The sequence below is a fragment of the Belonocnema kinseyi genome, chromosome 3 (genome assembly GCF_010883055.1).
Source record: "Belonocnema kinseyi isolate 2016_QV_RU_SX_M_011 chromosome 3, B_treatae_v1, whole genome shotgun sequence".
Lineage (NCBI taxonomy): Eukaryota > Metazoa > Arthropoda > Insecta > Hymenoptera > Cynipidae > Belonocnema > Belonocnema kinseyi.
The window spans coordinates 85,863,827-85,886,241 of record NC_046659.1 but is presented as its reverse complement, the minus strand read 5'-3'; the positions used below and the strand labels follow the sequence as shown (position 1 = coordinate 85,886,241).

General features: G+C 26.3%; 3 protein-coding genes across 4 annotated transcripts in view; 2 read left to right on the top strand and 1 right to left on the bottom strand.

Moving 5' to 3' along the window:
• LOC117170383 (FAS-associated factor 1) overlaps positions 1-3,448 on the top strand; it is a 25,655-nt gene extending 22,207 nt beyond the window's left edge. Inside the window, exons 11-12 of one of the 2 annotated variants that reach the window (XM_033357146.1) lie at positions 3,071-3,161; positions 3,241-3,448. In XM_033357146.1, the coding sequence (XP_033213037.1) occupies positions 3,071-3,151 (81 nt within the window). In that variant the 3' untranslated portion in view covers positions 3,152-3,161; positions 3,241-3,448. Of the gene's footprint in view, positions 1-3,070 lie in introns of both variants that reach the window. The other variant, XM_033357145.1, reaches the window with a different exon arrangement.
• On the bottom strand, positions 3,199-21,073 carry LOC117170381 (exosome RNA helicase MTR4). The gene is made up of 9 exons (XM_033357144.1): positions 20,792-21,073; positions 20,590-20,694; positions 17,381-17,623; positions 17,070-17,277; positions 13,549-13,815; positions 10,789-11,614; positions 8,111-8,283; positions 7,068-8,034; positions 3,199-3,666 (listed from the first exon to the last, which is right to left on the bottom strand). Exons 1-9 carry the CDS (start codon positions 20,905-20,907, stop codon positions 3,509-3,511), a joined length of 3,063 nt encoding a protein of 1,020 aa, XP_033213035.1. The 5' UTR covers positions 20,908-21,073; the 3' UTR covers positions 3,199-3,508.
• The window catches only part of LOC117170385 (nuclear receptor 2C2-associated protein), a 4,548-nt gene continuing 2,954 nt past the window's right edge, over positions 20,822-22,415 (top strand). The window contains exons 1-2 of the mRNA XM_033357150.1: positions 20,822-21,157; positions 21,250-21,340. Of these exons, the coding sequence (XP_033213041.1) occupies positions 21,120-21,157; positions 21,250-21,340 (129 nt within the window). The 5' untranslated portion in view covers positions 20,822-21,119. The remainder of the gene's footprint in view (positions 21,158-21,249; positions 21,341-22,415) is intronic.

Genomic DNA, 22,415 nt, shown 5'->3' with positions numbered 1-22,415 from the left:
AAAATTTAAAAGAGAAACTTAAAAATCATTGAAGCAGGGGGTGTTCTACTCACATGAAAAACCTGGCAATAGCCGGGGATTTTTATAAACCCGGAAAAGCCTGGAAATAGCAGGGATTTTTTTTTGTAGAGTCAGGAAAGTTTTTTGAGAGCATGCCGGAATTTTTTTTAAATTGTAGTATAAAATTAAATAAGATTTTTTTCATTTGTAAAAGTAGCTTTGTATTACTCGATTTTACTATTTAATTGAAAATTTAACAATTGAAAATTTATTTTTTAGCTGAGTGCCTTTCTTTTCAATTAATATGTTTTGTTGAAAATTATGCAATATGCTAGGAAATTTCGTTCTCTTGACTGAACAACCTTTTTTAGTTGACAATTCAACTCTTGTTGGAAATACGTATTTCTTTAGGTGTAATCAAAAGTTATTGGTTTAAAATTATACTCTTTTTTCGAGCATCTACTACATTTTTCGTTGACAATTCATATTTTTTGGTTGAAAATTCAACTAATTGGTTTAAAGTTGAACTAATTTGATAGAAATTAATTCTGTTGAAGAGATAATTTTAAATGAAAATTCATCTCTTTGGTTGGAAACTTAACTAATACAGTTAAATAGTACATCATTTTAGTTGAAAGTTAAATTTTTTAACTGTAAATTGATCACTTTTAGTTGAAAATTCATGTATTTTCTTCAAAATGTTTCTTTTTTGTTAGAAAATTAATCATTTTAGATCAAAATTCATCATTTTGGTTGAAAATTCAACTGCTTGCATGAAAGTGAAACTCTTTTGTTAATATTTCCTTTTATTCTTAAAGATTCTGCTTTTTAATTGAAAATTCATCTATGGTTAAATACTGAACTATTTGGTTTAGTTGAGAATTAAGTTTTTCGACTAAAAATTGATCTTTTTCAGTTGAAATTCATGTATTTTATTGAAATTTGGTCTTTTTTTGTACAAAAATTCAATTACTTAAGTTTAAGATTCATCGTTTCAGTTGAAAATTCACCTCTTTGGTTGAAGATTAAAGTATTTTGTTTAAAATTCGTTTTGTTCTCGTGAAAAATTAACTTTTTACGTTAAAAATAGTTTTTTTGTTCGAAATTTAACTAATTCAGTAGAATATTCCGTCAGTTTAGTTGAAAAGTTGTCTTTTTTATGTGAAAATTAATGTTCTCTGTTGCAAATTAATTTTTGTTCTTGAAAATTCATCTATTCCAGTTTAGGATTGATTATTTTAGTAGAAAATTCATCTTTTTGGCTTAAAATTCAACTACAAGGTTGAAAGTTAAGCTTTTGTTAAAATTCATTTGTTTCAAGATACATAATTTTAATTTAAAATTCATCTTTGGTTGAAGATTGAGCTATTTTGTTAAAAATAAATTTTTTTTGTCCAAAATAAATTTTTTAAATGCAAAATAACGTATTATAGTTAAAAATTGAACTGCTTAGTAAAAAATAATTTTTTTTGAAATTAATTTTTTAACTGAAAATTGAACTAATCCAGTATAATATTTCATCACTCTAGTTAAAAATTCATGCTTTTAGTTTAAAATTTGTCTTAGTTGTTATGAAATTGATGTATTTTGTAGAAAATTTGTGTTTTTTGGTAGAAAACTAATCTTCTTGGTTGAAAATTAATTTTTTTGATTGAAAATTCAACTATGTCAGTTCAAGATTCATCATTTTATTGAAAATTCATCTCTGCAGTTAAAGTTTGAACTATTTTGTTTAATTTTCAATTTTTCTCATTGAAAATTAATTTTTCGAAATGAAAATTAACCTCTTCGAATTAAAAATTTAACTACATTGTTAAAAATTCGTTTTTGGTCGAAAATAAATTGTTTAACGGCTGATTTAACTAATTCAATTGAATATTCCAGCATATTAGTTCAAAATTCATCTCTGGTTAAATTAATTTTTTTAAATGCAAATTTATATATTGAAGTTTTTGTTGAAAATTTATCCTTTTTAAATTAAAATTCGTCTTTTTGGTAGAAAATGAATCTTATTAGTGAAAAATTAATGTTTTTCGTTGAAAATTAAACTATTCCAGTTAAACATCCATCTTTTTGGTTTAAAATTCAACTATTCACGTTTGAAGATTCATAATTTTAGTTGAAAATTCAAATATTTGATTAAAAATTCATCTACTTTGTCGAAAACGCAATATTTTTACTTGAAATATTAAGAAGTCGAAGAGTTTTAAATAGGTTTCTAATAATATGCAAAGTATTAATATTTTAAGTATGCACTGAATTTTAAGTATGAAATAATAAAAATGGTTATGATTATTGTTCAAGTTCATGGGTCTTTAGAACAAATTCAAATTATTTTATAAATTTTTTTAAGGTTTCAGTGATTTGACCAAGGTTTTAAATATTTAAATAATTTCGTAACGATTTCAATGGTTTCACAAAGATTAAAGAAATATTTCACACGAAAGTCAATGATTTAACAAATATCTCAAAAATGGTTTCAGACTTCACATACATTTCGAAAGATTTCAAAAATTTTTGATTTGACAATTTTAAAATAAATGAAACAACGATTTAACCAAATTTCACAAACTTTTTAAATATTTCAATAATCTCAAAAAATTGAAAACATTTCAACAAAATTAAATAATTTCGCAAAAGTTCAATAATTTCAGAAAAATGTCAAAGAGTTCACAAAGATTTCAGTAATGTTTCAAAAAATTTCAATGATTATGTTTTTATTATTATTTATATTGCAAATTACACATATTTATTAAAAGGCTGGAAATGTGTGCCTTTAAGAAATTACTTATCCTTTAAGAAAGTTACTTACACAAATGAAAGACCAGTTATTGTATTTAGATATTTACAAGGACTGAAAAAACATTATTTCTAATAAACTCGCTATTTTTTATACATATCACGAGTCAATTGTTTGACAAAAAAATTTAAAAAAAAAATTTTTATGGTTCCCGACTATGAAAAATTATACCGGGAATAAGCCTGAAATTGCCAGGGAATATTTTTCCAGGATTTGAGTAGACACTCTGTGAAATTGGTATAAAAATTAATTGTCTTCTCTTAATTTCAGCTAACATCGATGGACACTACGCTCACACTGAAAGATTTAAACTTTTGTGCACAGGAAACCGTGGTTCTAGAAATGCGATAAAGGACTAACTGTAATTAAATTTAAAAAGGCATAGAACCTAAGCGTTGTGATTCGTAAAATTGTATTTATTTAATAATAATAATTTTCAGATAGTCAAACGATCCTTAGGGCTTGCCCGTTTCAGCAATTACATTTGTATGCTGTACACTTTTCATACTCGGACATCGTGCGGCAGATGTAGTTCACTTTTGTAAAAAAATAGTTCTTTATATCCACGTACAATGTATGTTCAAATTTCGAGAAATAAATTAGTCGTGGAAATAATTTAATAAAAGAAGACTACGTTGTTTGATACTAAATTAGAAAATTATGTCTCGTACTCAACAACGCGCAATGTACAAAAATGAGGCGGTCCTTTTATAAATATAAAGACGCGGCGAAAACTATATCCCTTTTAATGAGTTTAATTGCTTCACTAAATTTATTTTCCAAATCTGTATTTCCAATATTCTTCGCTGCTTGGCAAAGCTGCCGCAGAACTTCTTCCAAACGTCGCATGCAACGTATAATGGAACCTGAAGGTAAAAATATTGTATTGTAATTTGGTAAACGTAATTTTTATTGAACGACTGTACTTGAATTACGTAATAATTTGAGAAGTGAGAGGAGGGGGGGGGGGCGAAATTTTGTCACTCACGTACGTAGTTTTTTGCAAATTCGCAAAAATTTTCTCCTCGGGATTATCCCTTTAATTACAAATTTTATTATTTGTTTGAAAATCGAACAATTTTCATAGAAAGACATCCTTTTTGGTTGCTAATGCAACTCTTTTGTTAAAAATTCGTCTTATTGGGTTGAAAATTCAACTTTCGTGGAACATTAACCTTTTCTTTAAAATTCATATTTTGTTGCTAATAAGTCAAACTGAAATATTTTTTGGATGAAACTATTTTTTCTGAAAATTTGTCTTTTTGGTTTAAAAGTTCATCTTTTTTAGTAGAAACATTTCATCTTTCTTGGCTAAAAATGCAAATGTTTTGTTAAAAATTAAATTATTTCCTATAAAATTTACTTTTTGTTAAAAATTCGTATTTGTGTGTTGAAAAGTCAATTCAAATCTTTTTAGAGGAAAATTCAACTCATTTTTCTTGTCCAAAAATGCAACTGTTTGATTGAAAATTTTAAAATCTTGTTAAAAAGTCTAAATTTTTGGATAAAAATTCGACAATTTAGCAAAAAATTAACTTATTGTTATTATAAATTAATTGATTCTTATTTTGGCATTGGGATGTGAACTGGAATTGTCTTTGGATAAAATTTAACTATTTTTTTAGTTATTTCTTTTTTAATTCGTCTTAAAAAAAATAACTTAGAGGAAATTTCATTTTTTCTTGAAGAAAACTGCAACTGTTTAGTTGAAAATTCAAAACTTTTAAAAATAGATTTTTTATTTGTTTTTAAAATTCATCTGCTTTAGCAGCAACTTCATCTTTCTAAGATAAAAATGATCTAAGAAAGATGAAATTTCAGTTAAAGCAGATGAATTTTAAAACTAAAAAAACAAACTTAAAAAAAAGTGTTGAATTTTCAACCAAACAGTTGCGTTTTTATTCAAGAAAAAATGAAATTTCCTCTGAAACAGACGAATTAAAAAAAAACTGAAAAAAAATAGTTCAATAGAAAATTTACTTTTTACTACAAAATTCATATTTCATAAGAGAGATTTAATCTTTTTTGGATAAAAATGTAACTATTTGGTAGAGAATAAAACAGTTGTGTCGAAGTCATCCTTTTCGGTTAAAAATTCGTTTTTGTTTTTGATTGAAAATCCAATTTTTTTCGTAGAAACTTATTTTTTGTTTAAAAATTCATATTTCGGCTTTTTTTTGAAAATTGATATTTTTTTCAATTCATCTGTTTTAGTAGAATTTTTTTTTAAGAAAAATGAAACTTTGGTTAAAAATAAAATAATAATAAAAACATAACAATTTATTTCTTGCATTTGTCTCTGAAGTACTAAATAGATAACTTTCAAATAAAAAAGATAGATTTTCAACCAAATAGTTGAATTTTCAACCAAAAAAGATCAGTATTCAACCAAAAATGGAATAGTTAAATTTTCAGTTAAAATAATTTATTTTCTACAAAATAATAAAAAATAATTGAAATTTTTTAACCAAAGTAATGAATTTTCAATTAAAATGATTAATCTTTAACTGCAGTAGATCAATTTTAAACCAAAAAGATAAATTTTTAACAAAAGAGTTTAACTTCCAACTAAGTTCTCTCATTTTAAACCAAAAAGATCAATTTACAAATAAAATTATGAATATTTATTTGAAATACTTGAATTTTCCACCAAAAAGATGAATTTTGAAACAAGAAAAGTAATTTTCGACAAAAAACACGATTTTACAACAAACTACCTGAATTTTAAAATAAAAATACCATTTTTCAGCTAAATAGTTTGATTATGAATTCAAAAATATCAGTTTGCAAATAAGAATATAATAGACACATTTTCAGTTTAAAAAAGTCATTTTTAACCATGCTGATGAATTTTCAACTAAAATGATGAATCTTCAACTTGACTAGTTAAATTTTAAACCAAAAACGTGAATTTTCAACTAAGATGTTAAATATTTACCTTCTTAAGTTGAATATTAAACTATAGTAGTAGAATTTTCTACCAGAAATATAATTTCTTAAATAAAATGATGAATATGTAATTAGAATACTTGAATTTTCGACGAAAAAGGTGAATTTTCAAACAAGAAGATTAATTTTTTTACTAAAAAAGACCAATTTCCAACAAAAAATGGAATAGTTAAATTTTCAGTTGAATAAAATTAATTTGTAATCAATTTGATGAATTTTTAACTAAAATTATAAATAATCAACTGAAATTGTTAAATTTAAAACCAAAAAGATGAATTTTCGACCATGAAAATTATTTTCCACCAAAAGACGAATTTTCAACTAAAAAATATAATTTTTCAAACAAAAATTGAATATTTAAATTTTTGGTTAAAAAGAGTCAAAGAAAGTTTCAACTGTGATTATAATTAAAATCTCAGCAAATAAAAATTAATTTTAAGCCAAGGAAAAAACAAATTTCCAAAAACAACTCAATTTTCAAAAAAAAAATGCATTTTCATTTAAAATGATGAACCCTCAACCAAAAAAATGAATTTTTAACCATTTTATTCCAAAAAAGACGATTCATGAACTAAAAATGTAGTAGTTCTTATTTCAACCAATAAATACTTTAATTTTAATAATTAAGCACAGTTTAATTCAATAAAAAGGACGAGTTTTCAATATTTGTTGAATTCTTAACTAAAAAGATTTGTCTGTCAGGAGAGAAAAAATATTGCAAAAAAAACAAACTGATAAATTTCAAACAAAATACGTGCGGCTTCAACGAGATACTTAAATTTTCAACTAAAAACGATCAATTTTTAACCAAAAATAGAATATTTGAATTTTCAGTTAAATAAATTAATTTCAAACCAAACAACAAAACGAATTTTTAACAAAATATTTAAACAGAGTAATATAAAGTTACTTTTACAAAATTAAGAAACAGTATCATTAAATTTTATATTGCAATTCAAATAAAAAATTAAGCACGATCGCGAAAAAAATGTCGTCTCTAACTTTAAAAAAAATTCCCTGACATTTCCACATTTTGTAGGCAACACTAGAGACCCTGATAAAATATTCTATGTTAAAAGTATTATTGGAATAAAATACGGGTATTAATATTAATGATCGAGGAGAATGAAAAATTAGTTAAGAAAAAATCAGGCAATTTTGAAAATGAAGTTTTCGAACACCCGGCCTAATTGTACTAGCAATAACTAGCAAAAATATATCTGGAAACTAAAAATTGCGCACATTAAGAGGAGAGAAGGCCTATAATCCGTTACGTAATTAAAGTACGGCCCCTAATTTGTTAATTATATAATCTCACCTTCGAAAATGTCGGTCATTTTGCAAATTTGTAGAAAACTGGCGCCCTTGCACCAGGCATAGAGTACATCCATCAAGAAAGGTTTAAACCTCTCAACATACGAGTCCTCATCCAACAACAAATTCGCTTCTGTGGTAACTTTAGCTATTCGTCGAGCCAAATCCTGCATCTGTCTCAGCGGGCCGCTCAGTTCCTCCGTACTTTTCGGCATTTCGTTTGACTTCTCATCACACACAAAACAACTAATTAATGCTACCATCTGCGGAACACTCAGCGCATTGAAGAGTCCATTGAACATCATTTCAGTCATCAATAATTCATCAGCACCGTTTAATTCGCAGGCGACACGACCCTTTAATTCTATAACATCAGCCGCTGTACAATAGGCCATCCTTCGAAGAACCCTCTTCCTACTCTTTAGTTCGTCCATTTGCAGAACAGATTTGGCCTTTTTCAGTTCGTCCGTTGCCTCTTGCAGCTGTTTGCCCAATTCCTCCTTATGCAGGAATTCTTCGTAGAGTTCATCCACTTGAGGGTCCTTGTGAATTGGATGAGCATATAACCTTTCCTCCAAGACTTCGATTCGTTTGATGATGTCCTTAAAGTTCGGGTCGTCGATTTTCATGTCTGTTACAGGATTCAGGAGTGGCGGACCATCAGGGAATCTCTTCTTCACTTCCTGAATTGTTTTAAGGACGCTCTTTCTGTTGTCAGCGGGCCTCAAGTCATTTGGATAATAGAGTCTAAGTGAGCTAATTTGGGATATTAATTTATGCAAGACAGGTACAACTTCTATTTCTCCATCCTCTCCCTCTTGGCATGGAATTGGAACTAAATCGGTGGAGTCTTTCGACACGTGGAGCAATATGTCGATGATGATGACTGTCTCCTCCTTTGGATTATTCGCATTCTTTTTTCGAAAGTTTACAATTATTCCCCACTCGAATGTGTCTTTCTCATTTTTAACCTGAAATTGACGATATGTTATGTTATTATAGTTGAGAAGCTGGTTTATACAATTCAAGACGGTTTTTTTAATTTACCTTGACCATCCTCCCAGGTTGTAAAAATGGTAATAAATATTCTGGCTTCGTCAGATATGCCCTGAAATCGGTGCCGAGTCTATCGAGTTGTTCTCGTATATCGTGATAGGAGGAAAGTAAATCATACTTATCCATTACGATCGCATCGTACTCCACCTGCAATTTCTTCACCTCTGAAAATTTGTAATCAGAATTCAGTTTCTTAATTTTATTTCTTACAAGGGGCAAACATTTCACAAAGATTTCAATGATTTAACCAACATTTCAAAAGATTTGACTAAAACTTCAATGATTTCACCAAGATCTCAAAAATTTTATTAATTTCACGAAGATTTTACAAGTTTCACCAAAATTTGAAAGATTTCAATAATTTGACCAAGATTTCACAAAAATTTCAATGATTTCCCAAAGATTTCAAAATTTATTTATAAAAGACTTCACAAACATTTCATAAAAATTTGAAGATTTTAACAAATTTGTACATAGATTCTAAACGATTGTAAAGATTCTACAAAAATTTCAAATATTTTAATGATTTTACAATCACTTAAAATATTTCAATGATTTATCAAAACATTTTACAAAAATTGTAATGATTTCATAAAGATTTCGAAGATTAAAAAGTACTTGAATAATTTCACAGTTTCTGAAAGATTTCAAAAATTTCGAAAATACTTCAAATATTTCAATAATTTGACAAAGATTTCAATGTTATCTTAAATATTTCACAAATATTCTAACAGATTCAAAAGTATTCTCAAAACTTTAAAAGATTTCAATGATTTGAGAAATTTTTGTCAAAAGTTTAAATGAGTTCGTAGATATTTCAATGATTTCCCCAAGATTGAACAAAGATCTCAAAAATTGTTTCCGACTTCACTAATATTTTGAAATATTTCACAAAAACTTCAAGATTTCATAAAATTTTCAATAATTTCACAAAGATTTCAAAAAAATCCAATGATTTCACAAAAATTCCAAAGATTTAAGAAATCTTTCATAAAAATTTCAATGATTACCCAAATATCTCGAAAAGTTAAGATTTCACAAATAATGCAATAATTTCACAAACAAACAAACTATAACAAAGTTTCACCGATTTAATAAAGATTTCGAAGATAACAAAACATTTCAATAATTTCACAAAGTTTCTAAAAGATCTCCAAGATTTGAACAAAAATTTTTGAAAATACTTAAAAGATTTCAATATTTTGACCCAGATTACAATGTTATCTCAAATATTTCACAAATATTCTAACGGATTCAAAAAAATTTCACAAAACTTTCTAAGCTTTCTATGATTCTATGATTCAATGATTTCACAAAAATTTCAATGATTTCAAATATCTCTCAAATATTTGAATGATTTCATAAATATTTCAAAAGATATCACACATATTTCAAAAAATTTCACAAAAATTCCAATGATTTCGCAAAGATTACAATATTTATATCAAATTTCAATGATTTGACAAAGATTTCAATGATTTCAGAAATATTTGACAAAAGTTTCAATAATTTCCGAAAGATCTCAAGAATTATTTCAGACTTCATAAAATTTTCACAAAGATTCCGAAGATTTCTCATAGATTCTAACATATTTAAAGGATTACAAAAAATATTTAAATATTTGAATGATTAGACAAAGATTTTTAAAAACATTTAAAAGATTTTAATGATTCACAGATTTTTTTATAATTCTGAGAATTATGTCAAACATTTCAATGATTTTTTACAAATTTCAAGACTTCACAAAACTTTCAATAATTTCACAAAAAATCTACAAGATATCAAAACTTTCAAAAAATTTCAAATATTTTAAAAGTTTCTCAAATATTTGAATGATTTCATAAAGATTTCAAAATATTTCACACATATTTCAAAATATTTCACAAAAATTCCAATGATTTCTTGAAGAATGCAATATTTATCAGAAATTTCAATGATTTGATAAAGATTTTAGAAATATTTCACGAAAGTTTCAATAATTTCACAAAGATCTCAAAAATTATTTCAGACTTCATAAAATTTTCAATAATTTCACAAAGATTCCGAAGATTTCTCATAGATTCTAACATATTTAAAGGATTACACAAAATATTTAAAGATTTGAATGATCAGATAAAGATTTAAAAAAACATTTTTAATATTTTAATGATTTATAAATTTTTTAATGATTCTAAAAATTATGTCAAACATTTCAATGATTTCTTACCAATTTCAAGATTTCACAAAACTTTCAATAATTTCATAAAAAATCTAAAATATATCAAAGCTTTCACCAAAATTTCAAATATTGCAACTATTTCTAAGTCTTTATAATTACTTTAAGGCGAATTGATACGGATATAATTTTGTTATTAATAAAAATAATATGATTGCAATTGCACAATTAAAAAAAAATTATAATAATATTAATGACAATGGTTCAGAATTCAATAACGACTGAAACCCCTTTTACATTGGCATTGAAAAAAAAAGTAGACCTGAAATTTCTTCAAAAGTACACCTGGAAAACCTGGGAAATTCATGGAATTTGTCTCAATTCTGATTTCAAATAATCTCAATAATTGTACAAAGATTCTCAAGATTTCCCAAATTTGTACGCCAGAATTTCAATAGTCATAAAATTCTCAATTTCTTAACAAAATTAATACACCGATGATAATAATACTTACTATTGTACAATTCCGGAATGCAGGCCTGATTTTGAAACTGATAAAAACTTCGCTCGAGCATATACTCTGGATTAATTTCTTCCACTCGTAGAAGATTTAAAACCATATTATAGGTGAGATGAAACGCCGAATTAATAGGATCGGGCTTTCCTTGCACAATATCCTTTCCCACACTTGGACTAACCTGCTCGTCAATCATGAGAATCACAATTCCCTTTTCGTCCAAACCTCTTCTTCCGGCACGCCCAGCCATTTGAATATATTCCCCAGATGTGATCCAGCGAAAATCCTTCCCATCAAATTTTCTAGGAGCCGTGAAGAGGACCGTTCTCGCCGGCATGTTCAAACCCATGGCGAAGGTCTCAGTAGCGAAAAGTGCTTTGATTAAACCCTCGCCGAATAAAATCTCGACTGTTTCTTTTAAAATTGGAAGAAGTCCACCGTGATGAATTCCAATACCGCGCCTTAAAAGAGGAAGCACATTTTCAACTTGTGGTAAACTTCTGTCCTCCTCGCTCAGAACATCCATTGCATTGTTGAACACTTCATCGACTAATTTTTTCTCCTCGAGTGTGTTCAAATCCAGTTTGGCCAACTGCATCGCGTAGATCTCGCAATCCTTCTTGGAGAAACTGAAAATAATCACTGGCGCAAAATTTCGCTCCATGATCATCTTGACCATTTGGAAAATATTCGATTGTCCAGCATTGTTTTTCTTGAGACCGCCTTTGCGCCCTTTGGTGTCGCCTTTTGCGGCTTCACCCTGGAGACCAGCCATTGCTCTGTTAAAATTGTCCTCCTTGAATTGACCCGCTTCATCTACAACCTGCAATTATATTTTCGACATTTCTACCTGAAAGTGGCCAGACTTTAGATATACAGGGTGCCTAATCAAATTCTGGAGAAAAAAATTCCCTGACAATTCCAAGTTTTCCAGGTATCATTTTTCATAATATCGAGGCATTCGAATATTTTGCAATATTTAAAAAAACCGACTGGGCATATGTATACAGTTTCGCGAAATTATTTTATCATAAATAATGTTTTTTTGCAGTTTCTGGGAATTCAATTACTATTACAAGAGATAATTCAAACAAATTTGTATATTATCTACTTATACTTAAAATTCAATACGTATTTAGGTCAAATTAATGTAGGTACTGTGTTAAATTCAATTTAATAGGATTAAAATTCGTAACTTTCTAAGCGAAAATTTGGATTTTCACAAAGATAGATGAATTTTTAACCAAATAGTAAAAGTTCCAACCAAAAAGATTAATTTTATACCATTAAAAAAGATCAATTTTCAAACAAATAGCTTAAATTCGAACTGAAAATATCAGTTTCTAACAAAAAATAGAATAGTTTAATTTTCAGTTATAAACATTTATTGTCAACACAAAAAAGCAGATTTATTTCATAAACAAATTTAATTTAACATTCAACAAAGTAGTTTTATTTTCAATCAAAAACAGGAATTTTCAACTACAATAATTCATATTTAACTGGAATATTTTGATTTTCTATCAAAAAAGATTAATTTTTCACCACAAAGATTAATTTCCTACCAAAAAGTCGATTAATAAAAAAATACATTAAATCTTAAACAGTTAAATTTTTAACTAAAAAATATAATTCTTTATGCAAATAACGGAATTTTAAACTAAAAAAGATCAGTTTTAAACCAGAAATTGAATAGTTAAATTTTCAGTTAAAAAAATAATGTTCAAAATGAAAAAAGATTTATTTTTAAAATAAATGTAATTTAAATTTTAATCCAGTAATTTCATTTACAAGAAAAAAGATGAGTTTTCAACTAAAATGATGAATATTTATCTGGAATATTTGAATTTTCAACCAAAAAGATGAATTTTCTACCACAAAGTCAATTTTTTAACACATAGTGAGAATTTAAAAATTAGAGATGAATTTTCAAATGAAATAGTTAATTTTTTTTACCAAGAAAACTAATTTTTACCAAAGAAGATGAATTTTAAATTAAAAAGATAAATTATCAACCAACAATGGATTGGTTAAATTTTCAGTTAAGAATGATCGTTTAACCAAAGATATAAATTTTCAACTAAAAGGGTGTAATTTTCAATTGGAATAGTTGTACTTTTCGGTAAAAAAAGCTGGAATAGTTAAATTTTCAATAAAAAAATGTAGTTTCAGCCAAAGGAAAAAAGGAGTTTTAAACAAAATAGCTCACTTTTTAATCAAGGAAATTAATGTTCAATTAAAATGATGAATCTTTAACAACAAATTAATTTTTAACAAAAGAATAACTCTTAACCAAGTAATTAAATTTTCATTCGAAAAAAAAAATAATTCGAAACGAAAAATGTAGCAATTGATATTTCAACGAAAAATGATATTTTTTTATAAAAAGAGAATGAAATTTAACCAAAATGAACGAATTTCTAAACAAATATATAAATTTCCAATCAGATACTTAAATTTTCAACTAAAACTGATCAATTTTCAACCAAAAGCAAAATATTAAAAATTTCAGTCAAGGAAAATGATGTTTAAAAAAAACACACAATTTTGAACCAAATATTTCAATAAAATAATATAAAGCAACTTTCACAAATGAGGAATCATTGTTATTCAATTTGATATTGCAAGTTAATAAAAAAAAAGTAAAGCAAGCTGTCGAAAAATTCCATAATTAAAAACAAATTCCCTCATATTTCCAAGGTTTTCCAAGTAGGGATATATGTTTAACTCAGATAAATTCGAGAAAAAATTACTCACTAAATGAATTCCATCACCACCAACTGGGAATATATAATGTTGCAAAGGAGTTGGTCTGTAATCTGTGTAAACTACATGACAAGGTTGGTGATGTAAATGTGCAACCCATTCGCAAAACTGTCGGGCGTTTGGAATCGTAGCAGAGAGGAAGACGTAATGCACATTATCTGGAAGCAGAATGAGAGTTTCCTCCCAAACGACGCCTCTCTCCTTGTCCCGCATGTAGTGAATTTCGTCAAAGATCACCCAACCAACTTCACGCATCACCTAAAATTATAAACAAATTAATGTTAATAAATCAAAATTTGTAGCAATATTCCACGAGGGGTGATTTAGAACCATTCTCAGGGATGACATAGCCTAATTTACTTTTAAAAAGTGACCTATTTACACCAAAAAAGTTAAGAAGGAATTAAAAATAATTTTAAAAAAAATTCAAATCAATTGGGAATAATTTAAAAACCCAAAAAAATTCCATTGACTTTAGTAAAATTTGAATGAATTTAAAGGAAATAAGAAGAATCCAATAAAATTCATAAAAATTCATGAGAAATTGAAAAAATGCAAGGGACTTTAAAACAATTTTAAAATTTGAACGGAAAAGTGATGAAATGCTTAAGAATTCAAGGTGAGTTTAAGGATGTACACTACGTACAATCAATCTCAAAAGTTGCCTATATTTAAAATGATTTATAAAATCGACAAAAAAGATCTATTAGTAATTTTTGTAAATTTTGATGGAGGCTTCTAAGTACACTTTAGAAAAAATAATTCAAGTTAAAATTGTTTGTTTAACAGTAGTTATTTAAAGGATTATTTTTTCCTTTCTCTTTAGGGAAAAGTTTAAATTTTTAATTAATCTTAATGATCAAGGCTTCATTTTATTCTTTGAAGGATTCTCGACAATTCTATTTGTGTAGTTTTGATTAAAATTGAAACTATGATTGTTAATAACTATAATAACTGTATGATTTCTAAATTAATAAAAAATAAATATACGAAAAAAATAGATATACGAATTCAGTGTGTACTTGAACTCATTTCATGTAAATAAATTATTTTAAATCCATTAAAATATGATAAATTCATGTGAAATTCTATGAAATCCTGAAAAACGTATTAAAATACCTTGAGAGCTTTGAAAATCCCTTAAAATTATTGAAAGCCTCCGAAATCTTTTAATAATCCTTTGTATTGTTAAGAAATATACTAAAACGTTATAGGTCCTATAAAATCGTTCCGTATCTTCCGAAATTCTTTAGAAATGCATACAAAGTTTTTTTTAAGCCAATAAAATCATTAAAATGCCTAGCAATTTTTTTAAATCTCTTGATAATGCCTTGAAATCTTTTCAAATACATACCTTAAAATATTGAAAACCCTTTGAAATCTCTTCAAAGTATTGAAATCAATTAAAAATTTTAAAATACTCTAAAATATTTAAAATCCCTTGAAATCTTTTTAAATCTCTTGAATTTTTTTAAGCTCTTGAAAAATACTCGGAATTATTAAAAAAATATATATATAACTGATATAAATCTATTAAAAATCCCCAAAGATATTTTAAATCCTGTAAGAATGTTTGGCCTTACAAATCTCTTGAAATCCTGCCATGCCTTCCGAAATTCTCGGAAATTCTTTAAAATCCCATGAGAATTTGTTTCAATTAATTACAATTACTTAAATGTTTAGATATTCCGTGAAAACGCCTTGGGATCTTTAAAAATGTCCTGAAATATTTTAAATCCTTTAAAACTTGGTGGTTAACAAATGAGTTAATTTATAGGAAAGCAAGTAATTAAAGTGATCTTTTTCATTTTAAAAAGTGACTATAGTGGCTTAAGCCTCAAAAATTGAACAAAAAGTGATTTGTTAAAAAAAAAGAGACTAAAAGTTTTTATCAAAATACCTGACTTTCCCAATTGTTTGGAATTTTTTAAATCGTTTTAAATGTTTGCGAATACTTTTGAATATTTTAAAAATGTGCGAAATATTTTGGAATCTTGAAACCTAGTGTACAGTCTTAGGTGGTATAAAAGGGAATCTTTTCTCGCAATTGCATGCATCTCGCATAATTAGTTCGAATCGAATTCTTTAAACAATTTTTTGTTTTTCTTAGCAATTTGATCTTAGAATAGAGTTGGAAAATCACGTTACTTTCCCATTTCTTCAGCTTTTCAATTAGAGTGAAACAACAGTCAATTACATTTAACACAAATAATTGTTTAAATCACTTATTATTTATAACAATATTATCGTAGAATAGTGCTAGAAAGTTGCCATTTTTTCTGAATTGTTCCACTTTTTGTCGAGTTTCCAGTTAGAATGAGGGAATAATTAATTGATGTTAACAAACATAAATGGTTAAACAATTTATTATTATTTTAAATCATATTCTCTTTGAATTATATTAGAAAGTTGCGATTTTTTCTGAAAATATCAACTTTTTACTTAAAATGTGGTAATAATTAATGCAGTTTAGCTTTATCGATTTCATAGATATTTCTTTCCAAGATTTGTTATTTCTTCCTCTCTATAATTAATAATTTCAGTAATTCTTTCATTCTCAATATGACATCCAAAACAACTAAAGAAACAAATTTTGAAATCGGTAAATATCTTCTGTTTTCTTTTTTAAATTTAGAATAAAAAACTTTAAATTACAAACAAATTTTCTTATTAGAATTTTTTAAATACGTACGACAACATGTTTTTTGGATTGATTTAAACCTGAACTTTCTTTAGCTTGGACCAAAGATACATCCTATTATTTTTTATTCATGGGAAACATTTTTTTCTTGTTCTTAATGACGTTCCAAAATCGCAGAAAAAAATGAAATCCCAAAAAACTTAAATCACGACAAAAGTTTTTTTTCTCGAAAAAAGCAAAATGCTAAAATGTTTCTCTGGTTCAAGTTGAATAAATTTCAGGTTTGACATATTCAACTTTTTTTAAATGTGTGAATATGACTCAACAAAAAAAAAACAAGTTTTTGCACATTAAAAAAAATATTGAGCAAAAGATTTATTTTTAATTTTGTAATTTTTTATTATTATTCACTAGTAAAAACTGCAAATATAACGAATTCGTTGTAATTTTTTAACGAATAGGAAACAAATAGGAAACATTGCAGTTTATTGATTTGGAATATTCCATTTTTTAATTAAGTATTTAACTTTGTACATTTTACCTGAAATGTGTTCACCTTCTAATACTTATTTAAAAATTATGTTATATTTTGTAACTATTCCAATTTTATATTGGATAACAACTTCTGTCTTCAGTTTTCACATTATCAACATGAATTAAAATGATTCAGCTTCAAATATTTTAAAGAGTATTTATTTTTAATGGTTCAGCACTTAAAACGTGTAGCTTATTTATTCGTAAATCATTTATTTATATTTACAGTAAATTCAAAGGATATTTAAAGAGAAAAGGGGAACGTTTTTTGAGAAGTTTATGTTTGAAATCTTTCTAATTTTTTTTGGAATAATTGAAATATTCATATTAAACTTACTTCTGATCCTCTGTAGAGCATATTTCTCAAAATTTCTGTGGTCATGATCAGAATGCTTGCTGTTGGGTTGATCGTTACATCTCCAGTGACAAGTCCAACGTCTTTGAATTCTTCATAAAATTCTCTGTACTTTTGATTACTTAGGGCTTTAATAGGTGTTGTGTATATTACCCTCTGCTTATCCCTCAAGGAACACGCAATTGCATATCTACAAGATTCAAAATTATTGACCAAAAATAGGATAGAAAAGGGAGTGTAATCCAAAACATTAAACAATTTTTTTTTAAGAAAAAAATTTTTAATTTACATACTCAGCAACGACGGTTTTGCCAGCAGACGTGTGAGCTGATACTAAAACTGACTGATTATTTTCAATACAGAGAATTGCTTCTTTTTGAAAAGGGTCCAAGACAAATTTGTATTCCTTTGCCGGCTGAGTTTTGGGAACTTCCAAGGGAACGTAATTGTGCCCGGGGGGCACTGCAACTTCGTGGGTACATGATTCGATTGTATCTATCGTATGTATTGTGATACGTGTTGATAATGCGTCCAAGCTGGAATTAATATTTATATACAAATAAAGAAGATGCATTGGCAGGCCTCGGACTGGCTTTGGAGATCAAAAATATTGTAAATCATGTCACAAATTTCAAAAAAATAGTGTCATAACATTTTTTAAACATTAAACTTATATGTAGTCCTAAATCAAAAAGTAAAAATGAATTGTAATTTCAATTTGAAATGTTATTCTTTAGTCTAAAAATGTTCAAAATTCCCACTTACTTAACTTAATTAATAGAACCCAATAAGGCAATCTAAATATTTTTTTGTTGAAAGTTAATTCTTTTCTGGTAAAAATCTACTATTAAACTTTTGCTTGAGAATTGAATTATTTCGTGGAAAATTCAACAATTTAAAAAAAAAGTCATACTTTTGTTATTGAAAATTAATTATTTTGATGAAAATTCGTATTTTTGACTAGAAAAGTTAACAATGTCATTGAATATTAGTTTTAAAATTTGAAAATCCCCCTTTTTTTTGTCGAAATTTTTCCTTTTTTTTACAGAAACACAAAATTTAACAAATTTTTGAAAGTGTAACTGATTGGCTTAAAAATTCATATTTTCGAATTAAATATTCAACTGTTTTGTAGAAAATCCAATTATTTAGTATAAAATTAAACTGCTTTGTTGAAAATTCATCTTTTTTGTATAAATGCAAGTGTTTGGTTAAAAATTATTCCATTTCGGTTGAAAATGAACTCTTTTCTTGAAAATTAAACAGTTTTGTAGGAAACTCATATTTTCCCCTCGAAAATTGAACAAGTTCGTAAAAAATGTATGTATTTTGTTGAAAATGCTTATTTCTTGGTAGAAATTTTATTTTTAGGTTAAAAAATACAACTGTTTAGTTGAAAATCAATTTGTTTTAGTTGAGGCTTTGACTATTTTCTTGAAAAACTAGTTTTTCTTGGTTAAATACAACTGTTTTTTATTTTAAATTAAGAACTTAAATCATAAAATAATTGAAAATTTAACTATTTTCTGTAGAAATGTTCATCTTTTCTTGAAAATTGAACAGTTTTGAAGAAAACTCGTATTTTCGCCTCGAAAACTCAACAAGTTCGTAAAAAATGTAAGTATTTTGTTGAAAATTCTTATTTTTTGTTAGAAAACTATTCTTTTAGTGGAAAATACAGCTGTTTATTTAAAAATAAAGCTGCTTTAGTTGAAGATTTGATTATTTTCTTGGGAAATTCGTTTTTCTTGGTAAGATACAACTGTTTTTTAATTTAAATTAAGATCTTTACTCATAAAATAATTGAAAATTTAACTATTTTTTGAAAATCCAACTAAGTGGCTGAAAATTCATATTCTCGGTTTGGAAATGCAACTGTTTTATCAGAGAATTTTTTTTTTGCTTAAAAATTCGAAAATTCAAAAGAAAATTCAACTATACGGTGCAAAATTAAACTGCTTTATAGAACATTTATCTCTTTGGTTCGAAAATGTACCGTTATATATATAAATTTGACCTTTTTAGTTCAAAATGCAACTATCTGATTAAAAATTAAATTTTTTCCTGAAAATTTAACTGTTTTTTGGAACATTTAACCATTTGGTTAAAAATCAATTTTCTTTTTTGAAAATTCGTATTTTTTGTTATACAAAATCAATTATTCGGTTAAAAATACAAATTTTTGGTTGAAAATTAATCTGTTTTATTTGAGGATTTGAGTTATTTTAAAAAAGCTGAAAATTTAACTACTTTGTTGAAAATGCAATTGATTGCTTGAAAAATCATATTCACGGTTTGAAAATTCAACTATTTTGTAGAAAATGCGTCTTTTTGGCTTGAAAATTGCACAATTTAGTAGAAAATTCAACTATTTAGTTAAAAATTCAACTGTTTTGCTACAAATTGTTTTTTTTTTATTGAAAATTAATTCTCTTAAATGAAAACTTGACTACTCAATTTTTTGATGAAAATTGATCTGTTTAGTTTAAAAATAGTAGAAACGAAAAAAATATACTTAAAATTAACAAAATAAAATTTGTAATAGCATCACATCCATTACTAGAACTATTTACATGAAAATTTATGTATTTTGTTAAAAAATTGTTTTTTTTCAATAGAAAATTAATATTCTTGGATGAAAATGCAACATTCGCTTTTTTAAAAATAAAAATTAATCTTGTTTGTTGAAACTTGAGTTGAAAATTCAAATATATGATTGAAAGTTCATGTATTTTGTTGAAAATTCGTCTTGTCCGACAGAAAATTATTCTTATTGGTTAAAAAATCAACTGTCTGGTTAAAAATTTACGTATTTTGTGAGGAATATATTTTTTTGGTTGTCAATTAATCTGTTTTGGTTGAAAATTTAATTATTCTGTTTTAAATTCATCATTTATGGTTCAATTCAATTGTATTTGTTTTAAAATGACAACCTTTTCTTGGTTAAAATATCAACCTTTAAATTTTTGGTTTAAAATTTATCTTTTCTTCGATGAAAATTCAACTACTTGGTTGAAAGTTGAACTATTTTGTTAATTTATAAGAAACAGTAAGATCCCCGCAATCGTCTAAAGTTACTTTTTGATGACCCCTGAATAAATACAAAATTTCTTCTTACTTATTAAAATTGTTACTGATTAAAGAAACAGTGACATTAGCGGAAAATTCGTTTAAAAAATAGTGTCTTTCGTTTAATTTTTTCGAAGTAGCAGCAAAAATAGTGCCATTACTAAAAAAAAGTGTCAACTGTTGAATAGTATGGTGGATCGGAGGCCCGTATAATTATATAGAACTTCGCACGTGCAATCGTAAATTCTTGACATAACCTTAAAAACCTGATTTATGAAAGAAAATTGTTTGCTTTTTTTAGGTAAAATGCAATTAAATAGAAAAAAGACGTTTCGGTAACTCTAGATAATGTCATGACTCATGCGAAGGTATACTTTTAGTTAGTAAACAGATTACATTCATCAAAAATGGGCTGGGAGTAAAAGTAACTTACTTGATGTCTTCCAGTAAAGGATCCTCTGTTTTCTGCTTTTTAGATGAGCTGGGTACATTATTCTCTTCAATTTCTCGCTTAAGTGCAGGTTGTGAGTCCGAAAGTCTACAAATTAAAGTAAAAAATGCAAAATTGGGGGCAAAAGAATTCAAACTTGGAGGTTAGCTGTACTTCAATTTATTTATAATAACGTATTATTTACCTTGTGTTTGTATTTGTTTTTCCATCAGAATTAGATTTGGTCGTCGGTATAATAGAAAGAGTATTTTCTGTGGTTTCTTCAAATGCATCAAACAAATCGTCGTCAAAATCAGCCATTTTTAGAGGTTAAATAGTTTCGTGTGCGGCTTGCTTCGGGATTGGCTTCAGGGAGGCGGAGTTCTTTCCATGATATGGTTTTCTTCTATCTCTTTCTATTACAAGGTATTTTTGTGACAGTAGGAAAGGACATTAGATGCTGATCGTTCATACCCGTTGCGTTTCCAAATCTTTGGAGTAGTCAAATTTTTATAAATTAAATACAATTTAATATGACTTGCTTATTGAAAGAAAGAAAATTTGAATGTCGGTATGTATCAAAACAAAAAAATTAATTTCATAATTTTTACTGATATCCAATGATAAAGGTACAATTATTTACTGTAATTTCTATAATTTTAGGGTTAGTTCCGTGTTGAACAAAAACATAAAAGAATTTGGGAAAAAACATTTATTTGATGAGTCGAATGAAACTTGCTGGAACTCTGATTCTGTAAGTCATTATTTAAATTCTCATAATTTCTATATTTTCACGTAACATAGAATTTAAAAAATATATTTCCAATTGAGGCCAATAATAATGGAGAGACTAATGAAAAACAGTATCCACATTTTGTAGAATTTCGGTATTTGTCATTGACAACATTTACAACTAAAGAGGTAAACTTTCTCGAAAAACAGAAGTATTTTCATCAAATTTGTTGAATTTTTAACAAAATATTTGAATTCTTAACAAAATGGTCCTACTTTCCAAAAATAAAAAATTAATTATCAACCAAAAAGTTGCATTTTTTACCAAAAGATATAATTTTTCACGCAAAAGGGATGAATTTTCAACAAAATGATTGCCATTTTAATCGAGCAGTTGATTTATTTTATCATACAAAGTTGAATTTTCAAAAAAGTATATAAATTTTCAACTAAATAGTTCGAATTTTCAACAAAACAATTTAATTTTTAACAAAATACTTTAATTTTTAACCAAATAGTTGAATTTAAACATAATAAAAAAATTTCCGACGAAAAAAGTTTAATTTTTAATCAAGAACATTAATTTTCTACCAAAAAGACGAATTTTCAAGTAAATAGTTTAACTTTCAACCAAATTAATAAATGTTCAAAAAATAGTTTAATTTTTAATGAAATAGTTGAATTTCAACTAAGTAATATTTAACCAAGAAGATTAATCCTCAACAAGAAAGATGAGTTTTCAACAAAATAGTGGAATTTGGAACTAAATAGTTGAATTTCTAACAAAATATTTGAGTTTTCAAAAAAATAGTTGAATTTTTACCAAGAAGATTAATTCCGTACAATAAGACGAATTTTCAACAATATACATGAGTTTTCTACAAAATAGTGTAATTTAAAAAAAATAGTTTAATTTTTAAGCAAGTGGATTAAGTTTCAACAAAATAGATGAATTTTCAACAAAGATTAAGAATCTTCAACAACAACAAAATAAAGTTTTAACATGGTGATAGATGATTCCGAAAATTTTCTGGCGTAGTAATTTTTATTTTCCAATTTAAGAATCAAAATTTATCGGCTTAAAAATTTGAAGCTTA